Source organism: Gambusia affinis, linkage group LG13 (genome assembly GCF_019740435.1).
Source record: "Gambusia affinis linkage group LG13, SWU_Gaff_1.0, whole genome shotgun sequence".
In the NCBI taxonomy this organism is placed as follows: Eukaryota; Metazoa; Chordata; class Actinopteri; order Cyprinodontiformes; family Poeciliidae; genus Gambusia; species Gambusia affinis.
The window spans coordinates 631,272-652,485 of NC_057880.1; the positions used below are offsets into that span (position 1 = coordinate 631,272).

General features: G+C 38.3%; 1 protein-coding gene across 12 annotated transcripts in view; it reads left to right on the plus strand.

Moving 5' to 3' along the window:
* The first annotated feature begins 3,164 nt into the window (after window positions 1-3,164).
* atrnl1a (attractin-like 1a) overlaps window positions 3,165-21,214 on the plus strand; it is a 251,671-nt gene continuing 233,621 nt past the window's right edge. For 4 of the 12 annotated variants that reach the window (XR_006372584.1, XM_044136570.1, XM_044136569.1 and 1 more), the window contains exon 1: window positions 3,176-4,029. Coding sequence is in view for 11 of the 12 variants with exons in the window: in XM_044136570.1 (XP_043992505.1) it covers window positions 3,803-4,029 (227 nt within the window). In the remaining variant the exon portion in view is untranslated. Of the gene's footprint in view, window positions 4,030-21,214 lie in introns of all 12 variants that reach the window. The other 8 variants (XM_044136577.1, XM_044136578.1, XM_044136579.1 and 5 more) reach the window with 5 other exon arrangements.

Here is a 21,214-nt window from a genome sequence, read left to right on the forward strand (position 1 = left end):
TGGAAAAAATGGCTGCATGCCTAAGCGCCTGTTGTGTCTTGATAATGCGGAATCACAATGAACATCAAGCAGCCATTTCTGATTTGGTGAGATAAATCTAGGAGAGAAGCAGGAAGAACTAAACTGCAGGGCCTTGCTAAAGTAAATCCCTACAGATTTTTTCATATTAGAGCTACAAATTACAATATAAAGTGATGCATAATTGTGAAGTTGATTAAACTTGGCTGTTTAAATCATCAGTTCTTTTAATAGAATTAGGTCTGGACTTTGACTGAACCATTCTCACATCCAGAGTTGTAGACTTCTTGGCTGCTTCTCTGATTAAGTCAGGTGAGGGTAAGGGTAAGGACAAGCTGTTCCATCAATCCACATCACTTCTCAACAACATAAAAACTGCAAGCAATAAAAAGGTCCTCATTAATTCATACATTAATCTGTTATTTTTGCTAAATACAAGCTAAGACCCTGGTGTGTCCGCTTGCATATGGAAACAATTGTTTGCAACGCAACAGGAAGAGTTGTTAGCAATTTTAATCCTTGCTGCAAACTGGAGGAATTGGGAGTGTTAAGTGATCTCTACTTTCTAGTTGGAGTAACTGGAAACTATTATTACAATCTAGAGTCAAGCTGTGCATTGACTCTAGAGTTTTCCTTTTTAGGCCCAAAGATAATAACTTCAGTTTAACTACTAATAACTTTACCATAGCATTTAAGTCTTCTATTTTTCTTAGCAAAAATACAATTACAACCACAATCAATGTAATCTGTTTCGATTTTATGGGACAGACCACACCAAAGTAGGGTATAACTATCAAGTGTCATGATTTACTGTTAGTTGAAAAGAATCCACAGTTCAACAAGGCAGTGGTCATAAGCAGAGTGATGATGAAAGTGGTTTCATCATCACTCTGATGATGAAACCACTTTCATGGTTTACATGAAACACTCACAGGCAACTCAGGAAAACACTGGGGAACACAGAAGTATCAAACACAGTTTGATGCTAAAACTAGTGGGCAACAATGAGACAGGTGAGAACATAACATAGTACACACAGTAATAAAAGAAACAAGGGACAGCTGTGGATTAAGTTGTAAAACAATATAAAATGTTTTAAGCTTCTCACAGAGGACTGTTTAACCCATTTTCTTGAAAATGGCAAAAGAGTATTACAAATGCAAACCTGCCAAGATATGGCACCTAACCTTGTGATAAAGCAGCTTTGTTCACAGCTTTAGCAGCCAAACAGCAGACATATATTTTTTTGAAGCTACATGTGATGCAGCAGAGTAAAATCCTGCTCCAGATGAGTCTATCGCTCAGTTTGCAGACTATCATCGCCCCAGCTTGCTGGCTGTTTTATGCAAATGTAACATAGTTAATGTATAGAATTCCACTTGTCATTACTTCCAAGTTTGGGTTAATGTGTGATGGGTGAAACAGCACCACCTCCTGGTGGTTGGTAGTGTTAAATATAGTGGACACAGACATCTCGTTGCCAGTTCATGAGAAATGGGCGCGAGTAGGTTCACTGAGTATAACATATAGTAAAATGTTATGTTAGCTTCATGCTAACATATAATGCTATTCTTTGTAAGGTGCTGTACCCGCAGTGATTAACCTGATTCCTGATCAGTCCTTATCCTGTTCCATACAGATAAACATCATTTCATCTCATCCTGTCTCCTGGCCCTTATTAACACAACGCAACTGATTTGAAGTAGCCGATCACGACTATCGAGGTTACACAAGCCCTCAGGGGAGCACAAATACAAATCTTTTTAATTTATTTATAAAAAAATAATAATTAAAAAAAAAAAAAAAATTCACCCCCAAAAACCCTGAGCTTGGCTTCAAAGATTGTTTATATCCTTAAAGTCTTTTAGTGCTAGTGCTGCGTATAATAATGACCTAGCCAGAACAAGGTGCGCTAAATAATAAAACTTAATTGAACAAAGCTTAAAAGAAAGCTTTTCTTAGAGAAATTTTAATAATCAAGTTTTTGAATCATTCAAGGAATCATTATAGCCTCAATAGGCACCAATGAGAGCAGACAAAAAGCTTTCCTGTAATGGTAAGTTGTTTCTCTACATTAACACTGACAGCGGTCATAGAAATGAACATTTCAGAAAGTTGACATTTCTTTTCAAATGTTCACATTTTCTTAGAAACCGAATTTTGGGTTTTCATTATTGCTAAACCATAATCATTAAAACAACAAGAAATAAAACTTTTGAATATTTCATTCTGTTTAGTGAATCTATATAAGCTATGAGTTTCATTTCCTGAAATGAGAGGATAAATGTTAAACTTTTCACCATAAAATTAGATGTATTTGTAAACATAAGCAGGACTTTTAGTGAATGCTTAATGTAGATTTTAAAAATTGTAAATTCTGGTGCTGATGGAAATTTAGAGTTTGTTCTTGTTTCTAAATCTTAGTGGTTTGTAGAGACAATAGGAAAACACTTAACTTTTGAATCAACTTGAACAATATAGTCCAATACTTTATGTTTCAATAAAACATTTAAGAATTACCTTCATAAATCAGTATGATAACAATAAGATGGATTTTTTTGCAGTATATTTTTTACTTTATAAAATTAAGAAGTCCAGATTGGACAAATCCAAGAATTTTTTTTTAATTAAAAAAAACAACAACAGTTATTACTTTTTACAATCCATGTTATCAAGTCTTGTTGATGTCCAATCATTTACCTCGTCATGGATTAGTTTTCTAAACCATATCTAATTTATGTTTTTCAACAAATATATTTGTTTTCATGTTTTAATTTTGTATATTCTGAACGTTTAATGTAAGATCCCCTCACCCCCCCTTATATATCATTTTTAACATCTGTAATTTATTTATTTTATTTTTTTTATTTTCAATGCCACTGATTTTTCTCTACATTTCCATGCATCTTAATTTTGCATGTTCAAAACCTTTAGTCAGATGTCTTTATTCATTTGCCTTTTGGACTAAGCATATGGATTTAGCTGCAGATCGTTTAGCTAATCATCTAACTATACATTCGAACATCCGTCTGTTCTGTGGCGACTCTTTGTCACCTCTGCGATCTGTCAGTGCTTCAGGTGTGTGAAACCAGGCCAGTGGTTGGTCACCAGCTTTTTCTCTGCCTCCTTAAAGGGGACCTGCCCCTTTAACCGCGTGCCGTGGCCGTACTGCTAATGCTCGTTCTGGGGGTTTTGTGCAGGACTTCCCCCACCCCCATCCCAACCCCAGCTGTGGAGCTATCAGTCAGCGGAGCGAGGCGAAGCTCCGGACTGCAGCAGGAGCCGCGGCTGTCGCGTCCACCCACCGCAGATCGGAGCCTAAGTCTTTGTTAGCAGATGAGTTGCAGCGCAGGGCGATGAGATCTCGCTTGGATCTTAATTTCCAAGGCGAAGAGCGCTTTATCCTTCCGCTGTGTGTTTACTTCCTGACGCAGGATTCTTCGTCGCAGCTGAAGTTTTCTGGAAGACTTAAAAATGCAGAAAAGGAATTTTCTTGTATGTTTATTTGCTGCTCGGAACGAATTGTTCCAGGTGGAGACGCATCAGTAGTGTTTTCTAACGGCTTCCCTCAAAGTTTCTTGTCTTGTTCTGCCCACCTCCCCCGGCTTCAACCCACGCCGCTCAGCATGTTCTGACAGCCCGCAGGTAATAGTTATCTCCAAGCTCCTTCTTCATCGGGGTTACAGGTAGGGCTACTTGAGCTGACCCGCCTCACTGCTGATCCCCGCGAATCAGCTCCGGGAACAGCGGCAGCCTGTGTGGAGCTCAACGCGCTCCCATCATCATGGATCCCTCTGGATGTAAACATCTACCAGCCTGGGCCAGGTCATCATCTGGGCTGTGGAAAACATATCTGGGATTACTGGTGCTGCTTCATCTGGTGCTCCACGCCGGGACTTCGTCGGCGCCCTGCGATAAGAGCTGTTTTTCAGGGAAGTGTGTCAACGGGAGCTGCGTGTGTGACCACGGCTGGGTCGGGGATCAGTGTCAGCACTGCCAGGGAAGATTCAAGTAAGTCCCGATGCCTTACTTTGTAGACTTTAAAAGTTCTGCTTTCATCTTTTACCTAATCCTTACTTTGGTGTTTTGTTTCTGTCTACGGAATACAGTGACGGGAATTCAGTATGCCATGCATATGTGCGCCAGGCTAGAGGGGTGCCAAATGTTGGTGGGAAAATTATTTCTAAAACTTTCAGTATTTTAAAGCTATTGTTAATGTGTAAGTAATATCAATAAGAGTGGCAAGACACTGAATAGGTGACAATAAAGGGGGCATATGCCTTAGAGAATATTACTCCCATAGAGATATGAGGGGTAACTGTGCCACATCAAAACAAAGGTCAATTACCTTAATGTATAGTCATCATCCTTAATACATTATTACTATTTAACTGCATGCTGGTAATCCATTATCTGTGCACGAAAGCAGCACTTACTCTTAGTCAATGAACAGAACAAGCAGGCTGGACATGTGTCAAAAATGACAGTATTTGTTTTGACAACAGAGACTGTCAGATTGCTGACAGATTGACAGGACTCTCAACATCATATATTTAGGCACCAATTTGACTTCAATTTACTGGATGGTAAATGAATAAATATTGTATTCAGACATTTTTTATGACATTTTCCACAATATGTCATGTTTTACTTTCAGAATTTGGTAAACACAAACTGTGTTTATTTCATGTTGCTTAACATAACACATTTGTCCATGTTGTAATTCCATACTTTTCCCACATTCCTCAATCATTTCTGGGTGATTTGGAAGTCTAAATATAAAACTTCATAGTTAATACCAATGCCAGATAGTTTTTGTGCTCAGACTTGAAATATTGAACATTTAAGGCAGAAACAAAGGAAGAAAACAAGAAGAAGGGAACAAAGAAATCTAGGAAGCAATGAAGGAAGGTTTGAGCAACAATTTATGGACTTATTGGATTTACTAAGTATCAATGGATGGACTGACAGATCAACAGATGGATGAATGGATAGGTTGATAGCTGGTGAAATGGATGGATAGACAATAGAAGGAAGGAATGGATAGAGGAACAAATAGATGATAGGTGCACAGAAGAATGGACTGATGGATGTTAGCAGGGAGAATCATATGTGTGAAGTTTTAGAAAAGGAAAGGGGAATGTTGAAGTTAACAGTGTGGACTTCTGTCAGTAAGACTTTTCATTCTGTGTAAGGTCGATGGCAGAAAATGTTGTATGTGCTGGTAAAGGTGCTTTCCTGTTTGAAGATCTGAATAAAATGGGTCCATCCAGACATTTCTCAGCAGACCATTGTTACTCAAATAACAAAAGTTGACTGGAGGCTGGAGAATATATAAAGAAGTCCTGAAATTGATTGGCTGCTGAGCTAAATTGATTTCAGATAGTTTAAATTGGTAAACGACACCAGAAACACGTTGAAGATAATGGAAAACTATTTCTTGAATAGAATGAAGATTATGGGAAACATTCAGTTAACGATCAGCTTCAGAGTGATCAAAGAGGTTCTGCAGCTATTTATGATAAGAAGACGCTAATGTTAAGCTGAGCGATTGGCCAGACATCCCTGAAATGTCCCAATCTAGAAAAACTCATACGAGAAAACATTCTGTAGACAGATGAAAACATTTTTGTTATGTTTTGGTTGATGTTGAGAATTTTGTCCATCAACCCTAAACATGATTTAATTTGAGAGCATTGTAGTAGTTGAAGAGAAGAGATCCAGTTGCTTACTGTTCAAGACATACTGTTCTTGATATTGGCTATCCACTGCATGCTTCTCGCTGCTGGTGCACAAGTTGTACACTGCTTGTACGACTGGATCGTTGTTTTTAACCGCCTAGTAACCATTTTCTATTTTTTGTAGAATAACATTGTTAAACAATTTTTTTTCACGTCTGACACCGATATCTGAGGTTAAGTACCGGCCAATACTGATCCGATACAGAAAAGTAGCTGAATTGACTTAAAATGTTTCTATTTAAACCCCTCCAGGCCCCCCCCCAAAAAAACATAGACATAAATGTACTGAATTACAAATTTGGTAACTGCACATGTATAGCACTTAAATCCACCAACAGCTTCACAAGCTTTATCAAACATGTAAAAACAACTTTAATTTGTCAACTCAGTGAAATTAGGAGTAGAACAGCCAATGTAATGTAAATAACAAAGAAAGTGAAACTGACTAACTTGGTCAAACATGTACAAATAAACTGCAGCAAACTTTCCTTCAAATGATAGGGGAAAGTGCAATTAGGAAATCTGAATATAATGGAAAATAAATAATGTTGCTCAGAGACAAAGCAAAGAATTAGACTGATTTGACCTTACCAATCAGGGACATTGTCACTGATACACAATGTAGATTGTTTTTCAGCATCGGGGCCGATACTGACCGATCCATATATCTGTTTTTTTCTAAATGCACTGCTATGATTTCTCACACAACTAATGTAAGTTTTAAGCAGAAAAGTTGCTGGTTGTTTCATCTTTTCCTGACCAGTCTGGTTGGTGCTGCTGTATCTCACAAACACAAGGTGTTTGCTTCCAGTTAAGCTGTTCTTCTTGTTAGAAAACCTGCTGCTGCTACAGGAAGAAATGTTGTACTTTCTCTCTACCCGAGAGAACAGCTCAGACAATTAAATCCTGTCCTCACTCTTTCTCTGTCTGTGGCCTATTCACCCCTTCACATCCTCCAGGGAGGAAGAGGTTACCTTGTCACCTCACTTGCAGCCTGCTCTGCACAAACATGCAGGAAGTCATGGCAGCACTTCAGTCTGAGCTTTTCTCTCTGGAGGATTGTATCGATTTTTTTTCCTCTTCTATTTTTTTTTTTAGTCTGTGTGATTGTTTGGATAGAGGCAGACAACAGATAACAGCTGTAGGCTGAGTGACAGTCAATACAACAGGGATGCTTTTGTTCTGGTGCCTGCACAGTGGCCCATTAATCTGCGTTAACACTGACGCTTCTTAAGTGCTCTGAGTTCTCCTAAGAACAGCTGTGCTATTAAACAATTCTCCAACAATCAAATCTTCATTTTCAAGCTTTTTATTGTTTGTACAAAAACAGTTTTTGACAATTAGTTGGTTAGAGACATTACAAACATGACTGGAAAAATCAAGACAAATGTTTTTGTCAGAAAATTTACCTATTTAAAACTGGTAAATTGTAAAGGTGAAAAAAGTGTTTCCATTATGGATTTGTGATGTAAACCAATTTTGATACGGCTAAAATAACCACCCCATTCTAGAGCCTAAACTTTTTAGGAAAAATTGTATATATTTTAAATTGGTGGATTTTCGGCTGCTGTTGAAGAAAGAAATAGTACTAAGTTAGCTTAATTTGGAAAAAGCTTGGCTCTCTATTTCTTCCTATTTCCCGGGTCCATCCAGCGAGGAGCGTGTGCCAATCAGGAGCAACATGCGTGATGACGTCACAGAGTTACAGCGTTTAATCTCACAACAAGAAGCTATGAGTTAACAAGAAAACTGCAGAGTTACAGAGACATACATTCATTACCTGAGACAAAAGAATTAAAACAAAGACAGAGACAGAGAAAGAAAAAGCAAAGACATGTCTTTGGAGAAGGCTGATGCCAGAACGGCAGGAGATAACAGCGATCTAAATTATTATTATCGTGTTCAATCTCTTTATAGTGAAGGCGTTTCTCTCCTTGTTAATGTATTCATTAAGGCGTACCCCTGGTTCGACCAACCAGGAGCTCCCCTGGACACTCAGAGGAACTTAGACCTTCCCTTAATTTCACGCCAGAGATCAAAGGCCATTTGGTTTCCGAGAGGACAAAGGAGCAGGGGCAGCTGCGCCCTGGTTTTCTGGCTCTAAGGCCATTTGGGCAAATAAAAGCATTCTTCACAGATACCTGTGAAATTCGGAGTGCCTCCCGGCCAAATTAAGTAATTTAGTTTAAGGAAAGATTATCTTCACAAACCTAATTCTGGTCTACTGCATTCAGCATTTTCCAAAGATTTAAGTCCTTGCTTTATCACATAAAATCCTGAACAGTTTTCTAATACTAAACAACACATTTTCATTGAAACAATTTCCATTTGGTTCAGATATTATCATAGACAGTACAATTTTCAAATACATTCAGCATTCACCCTTCTAAACTTAGATAATGCACTTTAATTATAAACTTGCTATTAATACTTAGAAAACTGTTAGTGATCTCAACATTCTATGTTGCATTTTAGTTTAAACCATACCAGATGTGGTTCTAAAAAACCTTTGATGTTCTGTGAACCCAATCGGCTTCTGCCCTGCACTAGATGCTAATTTCGTGGCTTCCTGAGCCCTGATAACAATACTAAAAGATCTCCTTTGATCTGCATCTAGTTCCTGACCTTTGACATTTACCCTGCTGGGTAATTTAACTGTAAATTCTTCACACAATATCTGTTTAAAACAAAGAAATTCATACAACATAGAATGTTCAAGATACCTTTTACACATGACATAAAATTAACTGTTTAAAGCATTAGAAATAATCATTTTTCTTAACACTGCACAGTAAAAATCAGTTGGTAGCACTGTTGCCTTGCAGCAAGAAGGTCCTGGGTTCGATTCCCAGCCGGGGGTCTTTCTGCATGGAGTTTGAATGTTCTCCCTGTACATGCGTGGGTTCTCTCCGGGTTCTCCGGCTTCCTCCCACAGTCCAAAAACATGACTGTCAGGTTAATTGGGCTCTCTAAATTCTCCCTCGGTGTGAGTGTGTGTGTGAGTGGTTGTGTGTCCTGTCTGTTTTCTGTGTTGCCCTGCGACAGACTGGCGACCTGTCCAGGGTGACTCCGCCTCTCGCCCCGGAACGTTAGCTGGGGATAGGCACCAGCAACCCTCCCGACCCCATTAGGGACATAGGATGTATAGAAAATGGATGGATGGTGGATTTTCATTAAACACATTTATTTTTGAAATGTCAAATTTCACAATTCTATGGGCAGTGGAAATGCTGCCGGTGTGGGTACATCTGCTATTTTCTCCCTCTAGAAAGTTTATGTTTTAGGAACCTCAAGAACACAAAACTAAACTTCAGCCACAAATGTAAAGAGTCGTGTTAAAAGATGTTTTATTCCTGAAAACCTGACCGTTCTTGGAGCATTTAGCTAGCAAAAATGTTTTTACCGTCTGCTTATTAAAGACAGTGGCATCATTTCATACGACCCATCTGCCCTTTTCATATCGCAGACTGATACAGGAATGCAACTTCTCCAGGTTGTCCTTGAGTTTCCTTTCTAAGGAGTCCCAACCATTTGTGTCTTTTTAATATTGCAAACATTCTTCTAAAAAGGGTTAACCAGGCAGAAAATTATTATGTTTAGAAAGAATATAATCAAAAAGTCTGAAGTGGTATTGATGGAGAGCCACTTTAAAAATTAATTTAATTTAAAAAGCGGATCTGAGAGGAACCAGGAAGGCATGAAGGTTAACTCTGCATCTTTACTGTATGTTGTTACTTTGGCAGCAGCCAGTGTTTGCCTGAGGAGAGTAGAGTTCCCTCGTGAAAGTCGATTCATGGTATGTTCGTAATCACTGCTCCTCCTCTGGCTTTTTAACCTTCCCCAGATTCTGATTCGCTCCTCTTCAAGAAATAAGATTTGAGACCTTTTTTTAAAATTATTATTGATCTTAGAACATCAAGATAAATGTGATTTTAATCAGTTTGTCAGGAGAAAACTGCAATTTCAAGATGAATATAGGCTTTGTTGTAAAGCAGCCTTTTAAATAATAACAAGTGGGTTAAGGTTTGACTCATTCATGGTGGGTAAATCTGCTCCCTTTGACCACTTTTGTGCTTTTTAGCTTAAGAGTTACTGTCCTGACAAAAAATTAATGGAAGATTTTGGCTTTAAATTCTTGGTGTGTTTTTTTGTTATTATTTTTGAGCTAGATATGCTAAATGTTTTAAGGGTTTACAGCTGTTCACATTTTCCACATTTTGTTATTTCAAAACTAAAACTTCAATGTATTTCATAAAAATTTTGTGTGTGAACATATAAGCATATAAATGTGATGTAAAAGCAAAAATGATTCAGTTACAATGTGGTTTTCTAATATTTCTTTCAATTAGTATCTGAAAAGTGTGGCAGGCATATAAATTTACAATGTTTACTCTGATACCCCCAAAAAAGAACTGGTTTGAGCTGATGGGATGAACACAGTCTTTCAGCTCATAAACAAAGGGAAGTAATCAGGCAAATATGCTACCCTGTTCCCCATTCAGACCAGTAAATATTTTCAGAGTGATATTACAGAAGAATCCAGCAGCGCATTGTGCACCTCAGCAGATGTAGGTAAATCTATTTTCCGAATGTTTAACTTGAACAAACTTCCAGAAAACTGTAAAACAGCTGAAACACTGACTTCCTTTAAATCTCAACTAAAAACCCCACTTGTTTAGAGTTTTATTCGAAACGTAATCAATTGCAAATTTATTGACGGAATCTGACTATGTTGTGTTTTTATTGTTGATTCTATGTTGCATTGTACTTTTGTGTTTGATTTGATGTAAAGCACTTTGAAATGCCTTGATGCTGAAATGTGCTATACAAATAAAGTTTGATTGATTGATTGATTGAACGAACTCTCAGCATTATCTCACTTTGTCTCCTGAATGCACAGTGCAAGCAGCCAGAAATGCTGGAAGCAACAGCAAAGCAAATGTTCGTAGTCATTATCTCTCGGTAGAAACCCAGAGATCTGGAAAAGGGCAGATTCTAATCAGTAGAGAAGAAAAAGACAGAGAAATTGAAAAGTTGGAGTTTTTCGCTTAAACAAAACAAAAAAGCATCCACAGCATGAGTTCCGTGTAACAAAAACTGCACAAGTTTTGGTCAGTCTGTGGATTAAAGTAATATTCTCCTTTTATCCTAAAAAAATTCAGCAAATTTATTTTATTCCCAAAATGGGATTATAGTTTTGGATTAAAGCAGTCCACTTCCTGACTGATTTAATCTGCTATTAATACTGTGAGCACTGAAAATCCCTCTCTGTGATATTGGAGTCCATTATAGTTACCAGCTCCCCTCAAATGTCAAAGACTCTTTCTGTAATGTTTTCTATACCTTATATTCCTTATAATAAAAGCAACCAATCTTTTAATAAATACTCATTCATTATATAATAGATTGGAGTTGGTGCTGCATAATTTCTAGGGATGCAACTATTGATTATTTTTCTAATTGATTACTGTATCAGTTATTCTGACGATTAATTGGAAAAGAAAATGTCAAATTCTACAGATTTTTAATCTAACCACCTTTTTATACAACATTAGGAGTCCATTAATGATAATAAAAAAATATTGCCTAAATGCAATACAACAGAATTAATTTCTTTAGTAAATGTGAACTGGGTAAAGATAAGATATCACTTGAAAAGTTTAGGCTAAAACATATTTACAGACAAAGGTGTTTCTATCTTAAACCCAAAATATTTATGTACAGTTTTGGTTTAATTAGAACTCTGAAGATGTTGAGTTATTTTTGTCAGTAAATGGTTGTTTTTTTTAGTCTGAACTCTCCAGTTAATGATTAATCTGTTATTAAATTGGTTTAGATTTGTTTCAATAATTGATTAATCACAATTAGTCCAATTAATCACATAATATCCAATTAATAAATTCAGCCCTAATAATATTTGCTTCATATGAATATTGTTGAATATTGCTGCAATTGCTGCAGTTACACAAACAACAACGTCATTGAGGTATGAGGCTCTTTTTTTATCTTTAGAACATCTAAACTTTTATGAATTCTTAAAGAAATAGTTATTACAAGCTTAACAACAATAATTCAAGTCAGGACTTGTATTAAAGTTACACAGAGGCCATATTTGAAAGGAAACTAAACATTTTGAAACTTAACCAGTTTTGCCAAAGTCTTCAAAATTTCATTTAGTTCAGATTAAAAACACTTTAAACATTCAGTTGTCTTCACAATAAAGTACTTCTGTGAGAAACCATAACAAGTTTATGTACATTGAACCTGCTTGGATTAATGAAGAGAAGAACCAGAGAAAAGTAAGAGCAGAACAATTTTTTAAGAGAAAGACCAGCAGAGAGCTTTCTGACATCAGTCATCATCTGCTGACACGGCCTTCATCCTGCCATTTCACTCTGTGTGTGTTTGTGTGTGTATGTATGTGTGTGTATTTAAGCCTCCAGCAGTGCCCGGAGACAACGCCACGGCTCGTACACACCATGTGGCGCCGAGTTGTGGTGTGTGATTTAGCATTACCATGAGTGTGTGTGGGAAAGAGGAGCACCACACTGCCATCTGTCCAGTGTGAGTTAATCCTGCCATGATAAGAGTGAGAGCAAGGTCAACACACACATGTGCACGCACACACACAGACACACAGTTGGATTTGTAGGTGTGTTACATGAATAATATTCCCCCATGCGTTTCTCCCTGAGGCATTGGCAGCTTTAAAATCAGAGGAAGGATTTTTCTATTCTGATGTCTCTGGAGTATTTCTGCAGAAACATTCGTGTTCTGTCAATTTCTAACATTATTTGTAATTTATTGAAGCAGATCTTATTCTGCTTCAATAAACGGTAATCAGTATTTGCGTTTCTGCTTTACATGCAGCAGAAACCTGGTCACATCTTTTCCTGAGGGATTTTTCTAAACATTAGATGTTTTAAAATGCTGACATTCTCCTTGATTCTTTTGTCTTATTAATCATCTGCGCTAAAATTCATTCTTTGTACCACATCCATTTTACAAATGAAATTTTTCCTGATAGTGTCTTATGTACTTGTATTGCAGAATGAACTGTTTTATTATATTGAGTTTTACCTTGTTAGTCTTTAATGACATTAATACAGGTCGTTTTGACGTTTGGCGAACATCATCTGCCAATGCTTAGTGAATGTTTGCAGCTAGACGTCAAAAGGAAATGACTTTAAACGCCCAGCAGATCTCCAGCTTAACCTCTATCAAACCATCCAGGCAGCGATCACGGCTTCCCCCAGACATAGAATGTTTTATTTTGACGTCCGCTGAGTGCTGTCTGCAAAAGTTTGCTGAATATTCATGGCAACTTTCAGGAGACGTCTGAGTGGTCATGAAAACCTCTTGGTGAATGAAAATGAACGACAACATGAAAGTTTTGTTTTAAGTGCCGTTGATTAGTCAATGCTTTGTAGAAACTACAAACTTGTCAAGTTCAAAGTACTCGTGGTTCATCATTTTGTATTTTTCCAGATAAAAATGGCAAATATTGTAAAATCTTTTATTTTATGTATTTATTTTTGTATTCTTTGCAGTTCCAAAAAAAGCTGCGCAGTCGCCATTAACATTTGTTCAAATTAACATTTTTGTTTAAAAGATTTCAGTAAATCCAGAGGATATGCCAGTGTGCTTCTCCTACTGCTTTAAATCAATTATGCAGTTTCACTGTTAACTCGCCATAATTGAGAGGGTCATCATAGCAGAGCAATAGAGATCAGTTTTCTCTCCAGTTCAGAGGATGTAAAGTTTGACTTTTTGCACTTTATTAAAAGAGTTTAGCATTTATTTAAAACTCAAACTTCCATACATAGGCAACCTTTTTTAACCAAGTGACATAAAACAGTGGAATTTAACTGTGTGAGCTACACAGAGGCTTTGTTGATGGCACTGTTGTAGTAAGAAGGTTGTGAGTTTGAATCCCGGTTTGGGTTTTTATTGAGTTTTCATGCTGTTCCGATGCTTAGGCACATAACGTACAGGCGATGTTGAAGGACTAGGTGACCTCTGAATTAGGGGTTGAATCAATTAGTCGACTAGTCGAATAGTCGACTCTAGGACGTCTCGCGAGTTTTTACATTTCATGTCGACTAGTCGCAGTCACGTGATTGCCGGTGGTGACAGCCTGTGCTGATCTGACAGCACAGTAAACGTCACAAGACACAAGAAAAATAAGTTAATACATTAGTTTAAATGATATGTAGATGGATGCATATTTGTGGTTTTACAGTGTTTTTAAAAGGAGATGGAGTTGCAGCTGCAGTCAACTACAAAACACGAGCCGTCTAAAACTCGCCCCCTTCCCGCTAAGGATGTCACTTAACCGGCTCGTGATCTAACTAATACATTATGATGTTATGTTGCTGATTAAATAAAGATCTGTGGTAATGCCATCTAAAAGATGTGCGTTTCCTTTTGAATGTTGGTTTCCCAGCAACTTATTATTTATCATAAACCGGCGGTTTTCAAAGTGTGAGGCGCGCCTCCCCGGGGGGGCGCCAGAGCACTTTAGGGGAGGCGCGGTGCGAGGGAAAAAAATAAACCGGAAAAGCTATCTGCTTGCTGTCTACTGATGTGAGAGAAACGTCTTTTACGCACACGATCAACTCTGTGGATTTAGGAAAAAGTTGGTACTGTGGGGTGCGCGTGTGGAGCGGGGATCAGTGGAAATGTTTCCCCCCTTAGAGGATGTTTTGGCCAGTGATGTCAGTAATGTTACTGACGTCGGACCACTTTTTTTCATAACGATTAATCTAACACGTTGCTATTTCAAATCCAGTAGTCAGACTATAGTTACTTATCAAAATCATTTTTGCGTTACTGCGTTACTATCTTCTTTTGTTATTTAATCGTATTTCCTCTACTCGTCTTGTCGAGTGACCGACGTCTCTATGCAACAGAAATGTAAACAATGCAGGGAGATGCGCATTTTGTTGGTGGAAAAACTGGAACTATTTTGAGTTTCTGTCGCCAAGTCCGATTATTATAAGCGGCTTTGGGCTTCATTTTTTAAAAGTCGCTTGCAAATTTAATGAGTGGCGTGTTGCGCTTTTTTGGGCTCGTTTTTGAACGTGAAGTTGCTCATTTGGGCTTGGAAATAAGCAGAGACTCACAATAAATCCCAGAATTTGTCCGTCATTAAGGTAGTTTTACTCCGTCTCTCCCTGTTCATCATTTCCCGGATGATCCGTCCCGCTGTGTCTTTGTTAATGCCAACTTAATTTATTACCTCTCAATAACATCGAACTTCACGTTGCGCTCCAGAAAACTGCAAACATCGAGACCAATATAAACAGCGCAATAAACGTGAAAACAGCGACGAATAAACGTGTCCGTAGTTGGCAATAGTTATAATGGCAAGTTAGCACCGTTATAATTATTAATATTACGGTAAGTGTCGCAGCCATCGGAGCTGTGGAGCTGCAGGAGGAGCTCTGTGCGCTGCGACATCAAACTCAGGGGCGTAACGCAGAATCTGGAGGCTGGGGGAGGGGCTTTAAAATCCTTCTTAGAGTTTTCCAGACAACAGTGGACCACACAAATTACTCATGTTTTTTATTTTTTGTACAATCTCCTCTTCAGTTCAACCTTATCAGTGGAGACACATTGTTGATGTTACCATTATAAAATAACTTACAATTAAGTATTGGCAAAGCTCAATGTGATTTTCACAGGAGGCGGAGCGTTGCAGCTGCTGAAAGTAACTAAAAAGTTACTTAATCCTGCATTTAGTTACTTTCCTGCAGTTAGTTACTACTTGACTTGGAAAGTAACTTAGTTACTTTCCAAGTCAAGTAGTCAGTAATATAACTAAGTTACTTTTTCAAGGAGTAATCAGTAGTCCGATTAAAGTTACTTTTTCGAAGTAACTATACCATCACTGGTTTTGGCCAGAGCAGGGCTGAAGGTGGAGTTTTTAGAACTCCACCTCCCTGGGGGCAGCAGGCCTTAGGCTCCCTGAAGGGGGGCTCACCCTTTCATACTTTGAAAACCCCTGTCATAAACTATCCCGATGTTTTGCTGTTTCACTTGTTGCTGTTCTGTGTAAATGCCACATTTTTCCGTGAAAACGGGTAATAAAGCCTGTAGTTACTCCAAAGTTTGCGTCTTGCGTTGCTATGACGTTACAACAACTAGTCAATTCGACATCGGCTCGACTTTTATCATGTTGACGTTGACTAGAAAATATCTTAAATCGTTCAATCTGCTGAGTCAGCAGAGCTTCCTGCCGTGCATCGGGCGGAGGAGAAGCAGGTGGTTTCGTTGAATTCAGCTGTAACCAAACGGGATCCGTTCATAACAAGTTTGGCTTGTGATGTTCCAAAAGCACCATGTAGTCAGTGTGATCATTTGACTCCTATAGTAACTATCCAGAGATCATCAGCATCAGCCGGTGTTTAGAAAAAAAAAAGTCAGACCCGACTTTGTGCAACAAACTTTTCCCCGCTGCTCACAAAGAATGATCTGTTTATTGCTCTTTTAATTCTCCATAATAGACTTAGTAAAAGCAGGAGAAGGGGAGTGTGTGCGTGTGTGTGTGTGTGTGTGTGGGGGGGGGGGGGGTGTCAATATTTGCCGTGAAAATAGCTAATAAAGCCTCCAAGTAGTTGTGAAGGGTTTTTGCGCTTACGTCACTATGACGTCACCGCGACTAGTCGACATCGACTCGACTATTATCATGATGTAGTCGACCTTAAAAAATATGTAGTCGTTCAACCCCTACTCTGAATGTTCTGGGTTTATTGGTGGGTGTAAATGCGGATGAAACGCACAACTTTTCAGACTTTTATTTGTAAAATTGATGAAACTCAAGCATCTTTTATCTTCCACATCACAATTATGTGGTACTTTGTGTCAGTCTGTCGAGCTTATATGACACATATTTCCCTAACTTCTTCTGGCTTAATGTAGACTTGTATATATCACAGCTACTGGATCTAGACTGACAACAAGCCCAATAGGGAGAAACTAGAGTAAAGACAAGATTCAACAGCCATCCCTAAACAGGTTGATGTTTAGGGATGGCTAGAAATTCAGTCCTTTCTGCCTTTTTCTCTCCTCTGTCTTACATAAACACACAAGAAGACAGGACTGACTGGAGAACCTACCACAAATATTATGTCTGAAATGGAGGGGGGAAAAAAGTAGAACTCCATGAGTAAACAAGAAGACACAAATAATGTAGACCCTGCTCTCTCCAAACACACTCCCTTCCATATGCTCACAGTCCCACACAGAGAGACAAACACAGAGAAACCCCAGGGGTACACAAGAATAATAGCACAAATAAATACAAATACATTTTGGAACCAATTGGAGATTTTTTAATATAAGGAAAACATGCTCCTCATGTTTTTGTATGGATTACCCGGTATGGACAGACAGTCACAGAGTGCTCTGATGGAGAAAAATGGGAGAGAGGAAGAAAAAAAAAACAGAGGAAGGTCTAAATCCAATGAACCCTGCTGGAAAATAGCTGGTGTGTCAGCAGAGGACGTAAGGATCAGTAAGTCCTGACTGACCACACACACACGCACACAGCTGCTTTTGAGAAATAAGCTCATTCTCACTCAGGCGTCTCTTTGTACTTGGATGTGTCACACTGTATATTGTAAATTCAGGTTGATTTTACACCTGTAAGTCCAGTAGACTCGCTTCTTTTTGAGACTTTCTACATTTTGGTGCAGTTCACTTTAATGTTGCACCAAGTCAAACAAACCAAACCCTTTGAAAACTTGTTCCCCTCCTCACCTGTTGGGGTGTTGCACCAAGAACCACTGACACTGAGCTCAACTTCATTCTAAACAAAATGTAAATAGAAATTTAGAAGCTTCAGATTTTAGTGATTGTACATTTCTTTTTGCGTTTGGTAAAATACAATGAGCCATTTCTCCTGCTAGCGCCAGACGCATTTGTTTTGGTTGTATATACCCACAATGCCCTCCGCTGTAGTCCACTTCCTGCTTTTAGAGCGGTCTCTAGTCTTCTTGGTATTTACATATGCATTCAAACCGAACCAGAGTTCACTTCAACCAAACCAAGACTACGTTTTGGAGGACAGACTTTATGTTTTTGATCTGTATCAGATTGATTCACGTCTCTCTAATAGACCCGTACTTTCTAGAAAGACAGACTACAGTTTGACTAAAGTGGCCCGAACCAGACTGCTCTTAATCTAAAGGCTCGAAATGAAGCATAACTTCTAGAAATATAAAAATCTTTATAATTTGTCAGAAGACAGGGAATGGGTGATTCAACGTCCTCATAAACTGCAACTGATATGATTTTTTTGTTTTTGAAAAGTACAGTTTTAAATCACGCAGCCAATAAAAATGTTTTAAAAGCAACAGACAAACAAGAACATCAGATGTTCTTGTTGAATGGCACTCTTTGTAACCTCTAAAGGATGAACATATGTGAACAGTTCTTACACTTTAGTATATACAATATGTTTAGTTTTTATTGGCAATATGAACTGAGACGTCAGTGGTCATTACAAGAAGAAATATGTAAAGAATGCAGTCTTCGGATGTGTGCCTGCTGCTCTGTCCAGTCTAAATCAGGTCAGATGATGTCAGCATTACATTAGTTTATTGTCACATTCATCATTTTAGCACACCACACGCTACATGACCTGGAAAAAAGTAACTGACCTTTAGGATGTAGCAATACCTTGAGGTCACCAGTTGATTCACATGAACGGGACAAAAATATTGGCAATATATTTAAATTGTCAATTGCTAACTAATTACAAACTTTGTTCTAAGTGATCACTTTAAAATAATCTTAAATAGCCCATATACTGTGTTGTGTTTTTATGCGTATTTACTGTCTAAAAGTGCTGAAAATGCTATTTTTAAGATTTCATAAAAGTGGCAACGCTCAAACTGTTTTAAAGACTAAACATTCACTGATCAGATTTAATTAGTTTTAAGTATCTTCTATTCTGATCGGGAGGTGATCCGATACAGCCCACTCTGAAAAACTGCACAAGTAATACTCAATGTAATAAAAGTTGATCTCCATGGGCTGCAAGTCATCTTTCTTCTGATGTTCAATAAGCCAACCTCTGCCACCCTTGATATTTATTATTATGATCTGACCCCCTTCCTTCCCTTAGTTTTTATGAGATTGTGTTTTCAGTGGGTTTGGTGTTGTGTAAAACCGTCCCATAATACAAGTGAGAGGCTGACACAGGGATTTTACTCCGCAAAGCCATTCACTGCTGTCCCACAAATCACAACAGCATTTTAACACACAACACATGTGATGGAGCTCTCTGTCTCTAACACACACACACCCACACACAAGTACTGGCTTTAGGACACTGTGTGTAATCAGCTTGTGGCCTGGCTTGGTGCAAACTGTAATAACAGTGTCCTGTTGTCAGAATGTAATAATGGTTTTGTTTCTGCATATAGGACACACACGATGTGCAGCATTGTTTTGTCAGGATGCAGAAAAGACAAAACCCTCTTTCTCCATCTAAACCCTATAAAACTCAGTGTGCAATACGACAATGTCTGTATTTCAAACCAAATACTGTACTGTTTTTAAACCAGCCTTAGAGATCGGAGCCATTGTTCAATCTCTGAATCCTATTGGCCAGGAGATAACAACATAAAATACCACAACTTAAAAAACCTTGACTGAATATGACTCACTATCAGATTAATCCAAAACAAAGCAATGTGAGTGATCATCAAAATGTGCACATATATAATTTTTGTGCAACCCTTATACAAAATGCAGAAGAATTTGATATTAGGTTTTCTAAAAGTATACTAAATATTAAAAAAAAAATGTGAACACCTATTTTTATTTCCATAGTACTCCCACAAAACTATTGAATGGCTGAACATTATTTTTCTTTCTGGATTTGCAGAATTATAAAAAATCCACAAACTGACTGACTTATTGCAATTTAGAAAGCAAACTTCTGACATTCTGTTCATATGGTGCAAGTGTTTCAGTACCTCATCATAAAGGCTTTAAACAGCAGCAGCAATAAACCCAGAAGGCATTTTTTAAAATTGAAAACGTATGTAAAACGGCAACTAATCCATCTGTTGACATCAAAGATAGGAAGTGAGGTTCATAGGTGGTGAGCCACTGACTTAATCAGATTCAGAAATATAGACATCTTGCATGTTTGTGTATGTGCGGAAATTTCATGCATGCATACAATGCTGGAGGGCAAAGTCTCTTCTTTTCAGGGTTTCCCCCCAGTGTATTATAAGCCTGATGGCCTGCCATGCTTTAATAGCCACCTCACCAGGCTTGCTTATTTTTGTTCTGTGCTGTTTTTGGACTGTGGGAGGAAGCCGAAGTACCTGGAGACAACCCATGCATGCACAGTCTAACTCTCACCAGAAACGAGCCCGACTTACTGCCGGCAATGCGGACAAGACTCTGATACCAGTCATATAGGGACCTGGCAGCCCGTATCAAGGAGCCTGGTACCCCATACTCCCGGAGAATCCCCTACAGGGCTCTCTGAGGGACATGGTTGAACACCTTCGCCACGTCCACAAAACACATGTAGACTGGTTGGGCGAACTCACATGCACAACCAGGACAAAAACCAGACTGCTCTTCATGAATCCGAAGTTCAACAATCCGACGGACCCTCCTCTCCAGAACCCCCAAATAGACCTAAGTTATATTTTTTTAATGGTAGGGTTAGTCATTAAAGGCAGGGCGGTTCTGTGACATTATTATTTGTTAGTTCTCCTGCCTGAATCAGACACAATCAGACTTTGGGATGTTTGTAAGTTTACCACTAAAGATGGGACATTCCTGTGATTTTCCAGGTCTTAAACAGTTTGGAAATGATCCCAGCCTTTAATGGGCCTGAAAAAGGCATTTTGACTGTGAGTCACCCATTGTCCCTCTGTCTAATAAAGATCCTCTGTCTTTATTTCCTCTAAGAAACACGGCTAGCAAAACACTCCTGAAGAGCTCACAGAGATTAGGAAAGCTTCAAGAGTCACTCAGATTTAAATTCTTTAGTAACACACTGTGAGCTATAAATTTAATAAACTTTATTGTGCAAAGATTCATGTCTTATGGTTTTTAGATAGTAGCTATTGAGTGAAATTGGGCCCTTCTTCCTTTTGTGGTGGGGATTCTACTCATTATTGCTTACAAAGACGTTTATAAACATTTGCGCTCTTCATAGACTAATCAGACATTCAGAAATCAGCCGGCTGCTGTTACGTTGTTCCACATCTGGTTAGCAGGTGGATGTTGTAGCGCCTCTGTCAAGCAGCATCTTGTTCCAGTTCTGTTCTGTTTTTCTACTTCAAAATGTTTTCAACAACCTTCCCAAATCCTCAGAAGCTTTTCAAAAAGAGCTGAGAATAAGACAAATATATTTTAATATGACTAAACCTTTTTTCTGCTGATGCTTGATATATTGGCATTAACATTGGTATCGTCAA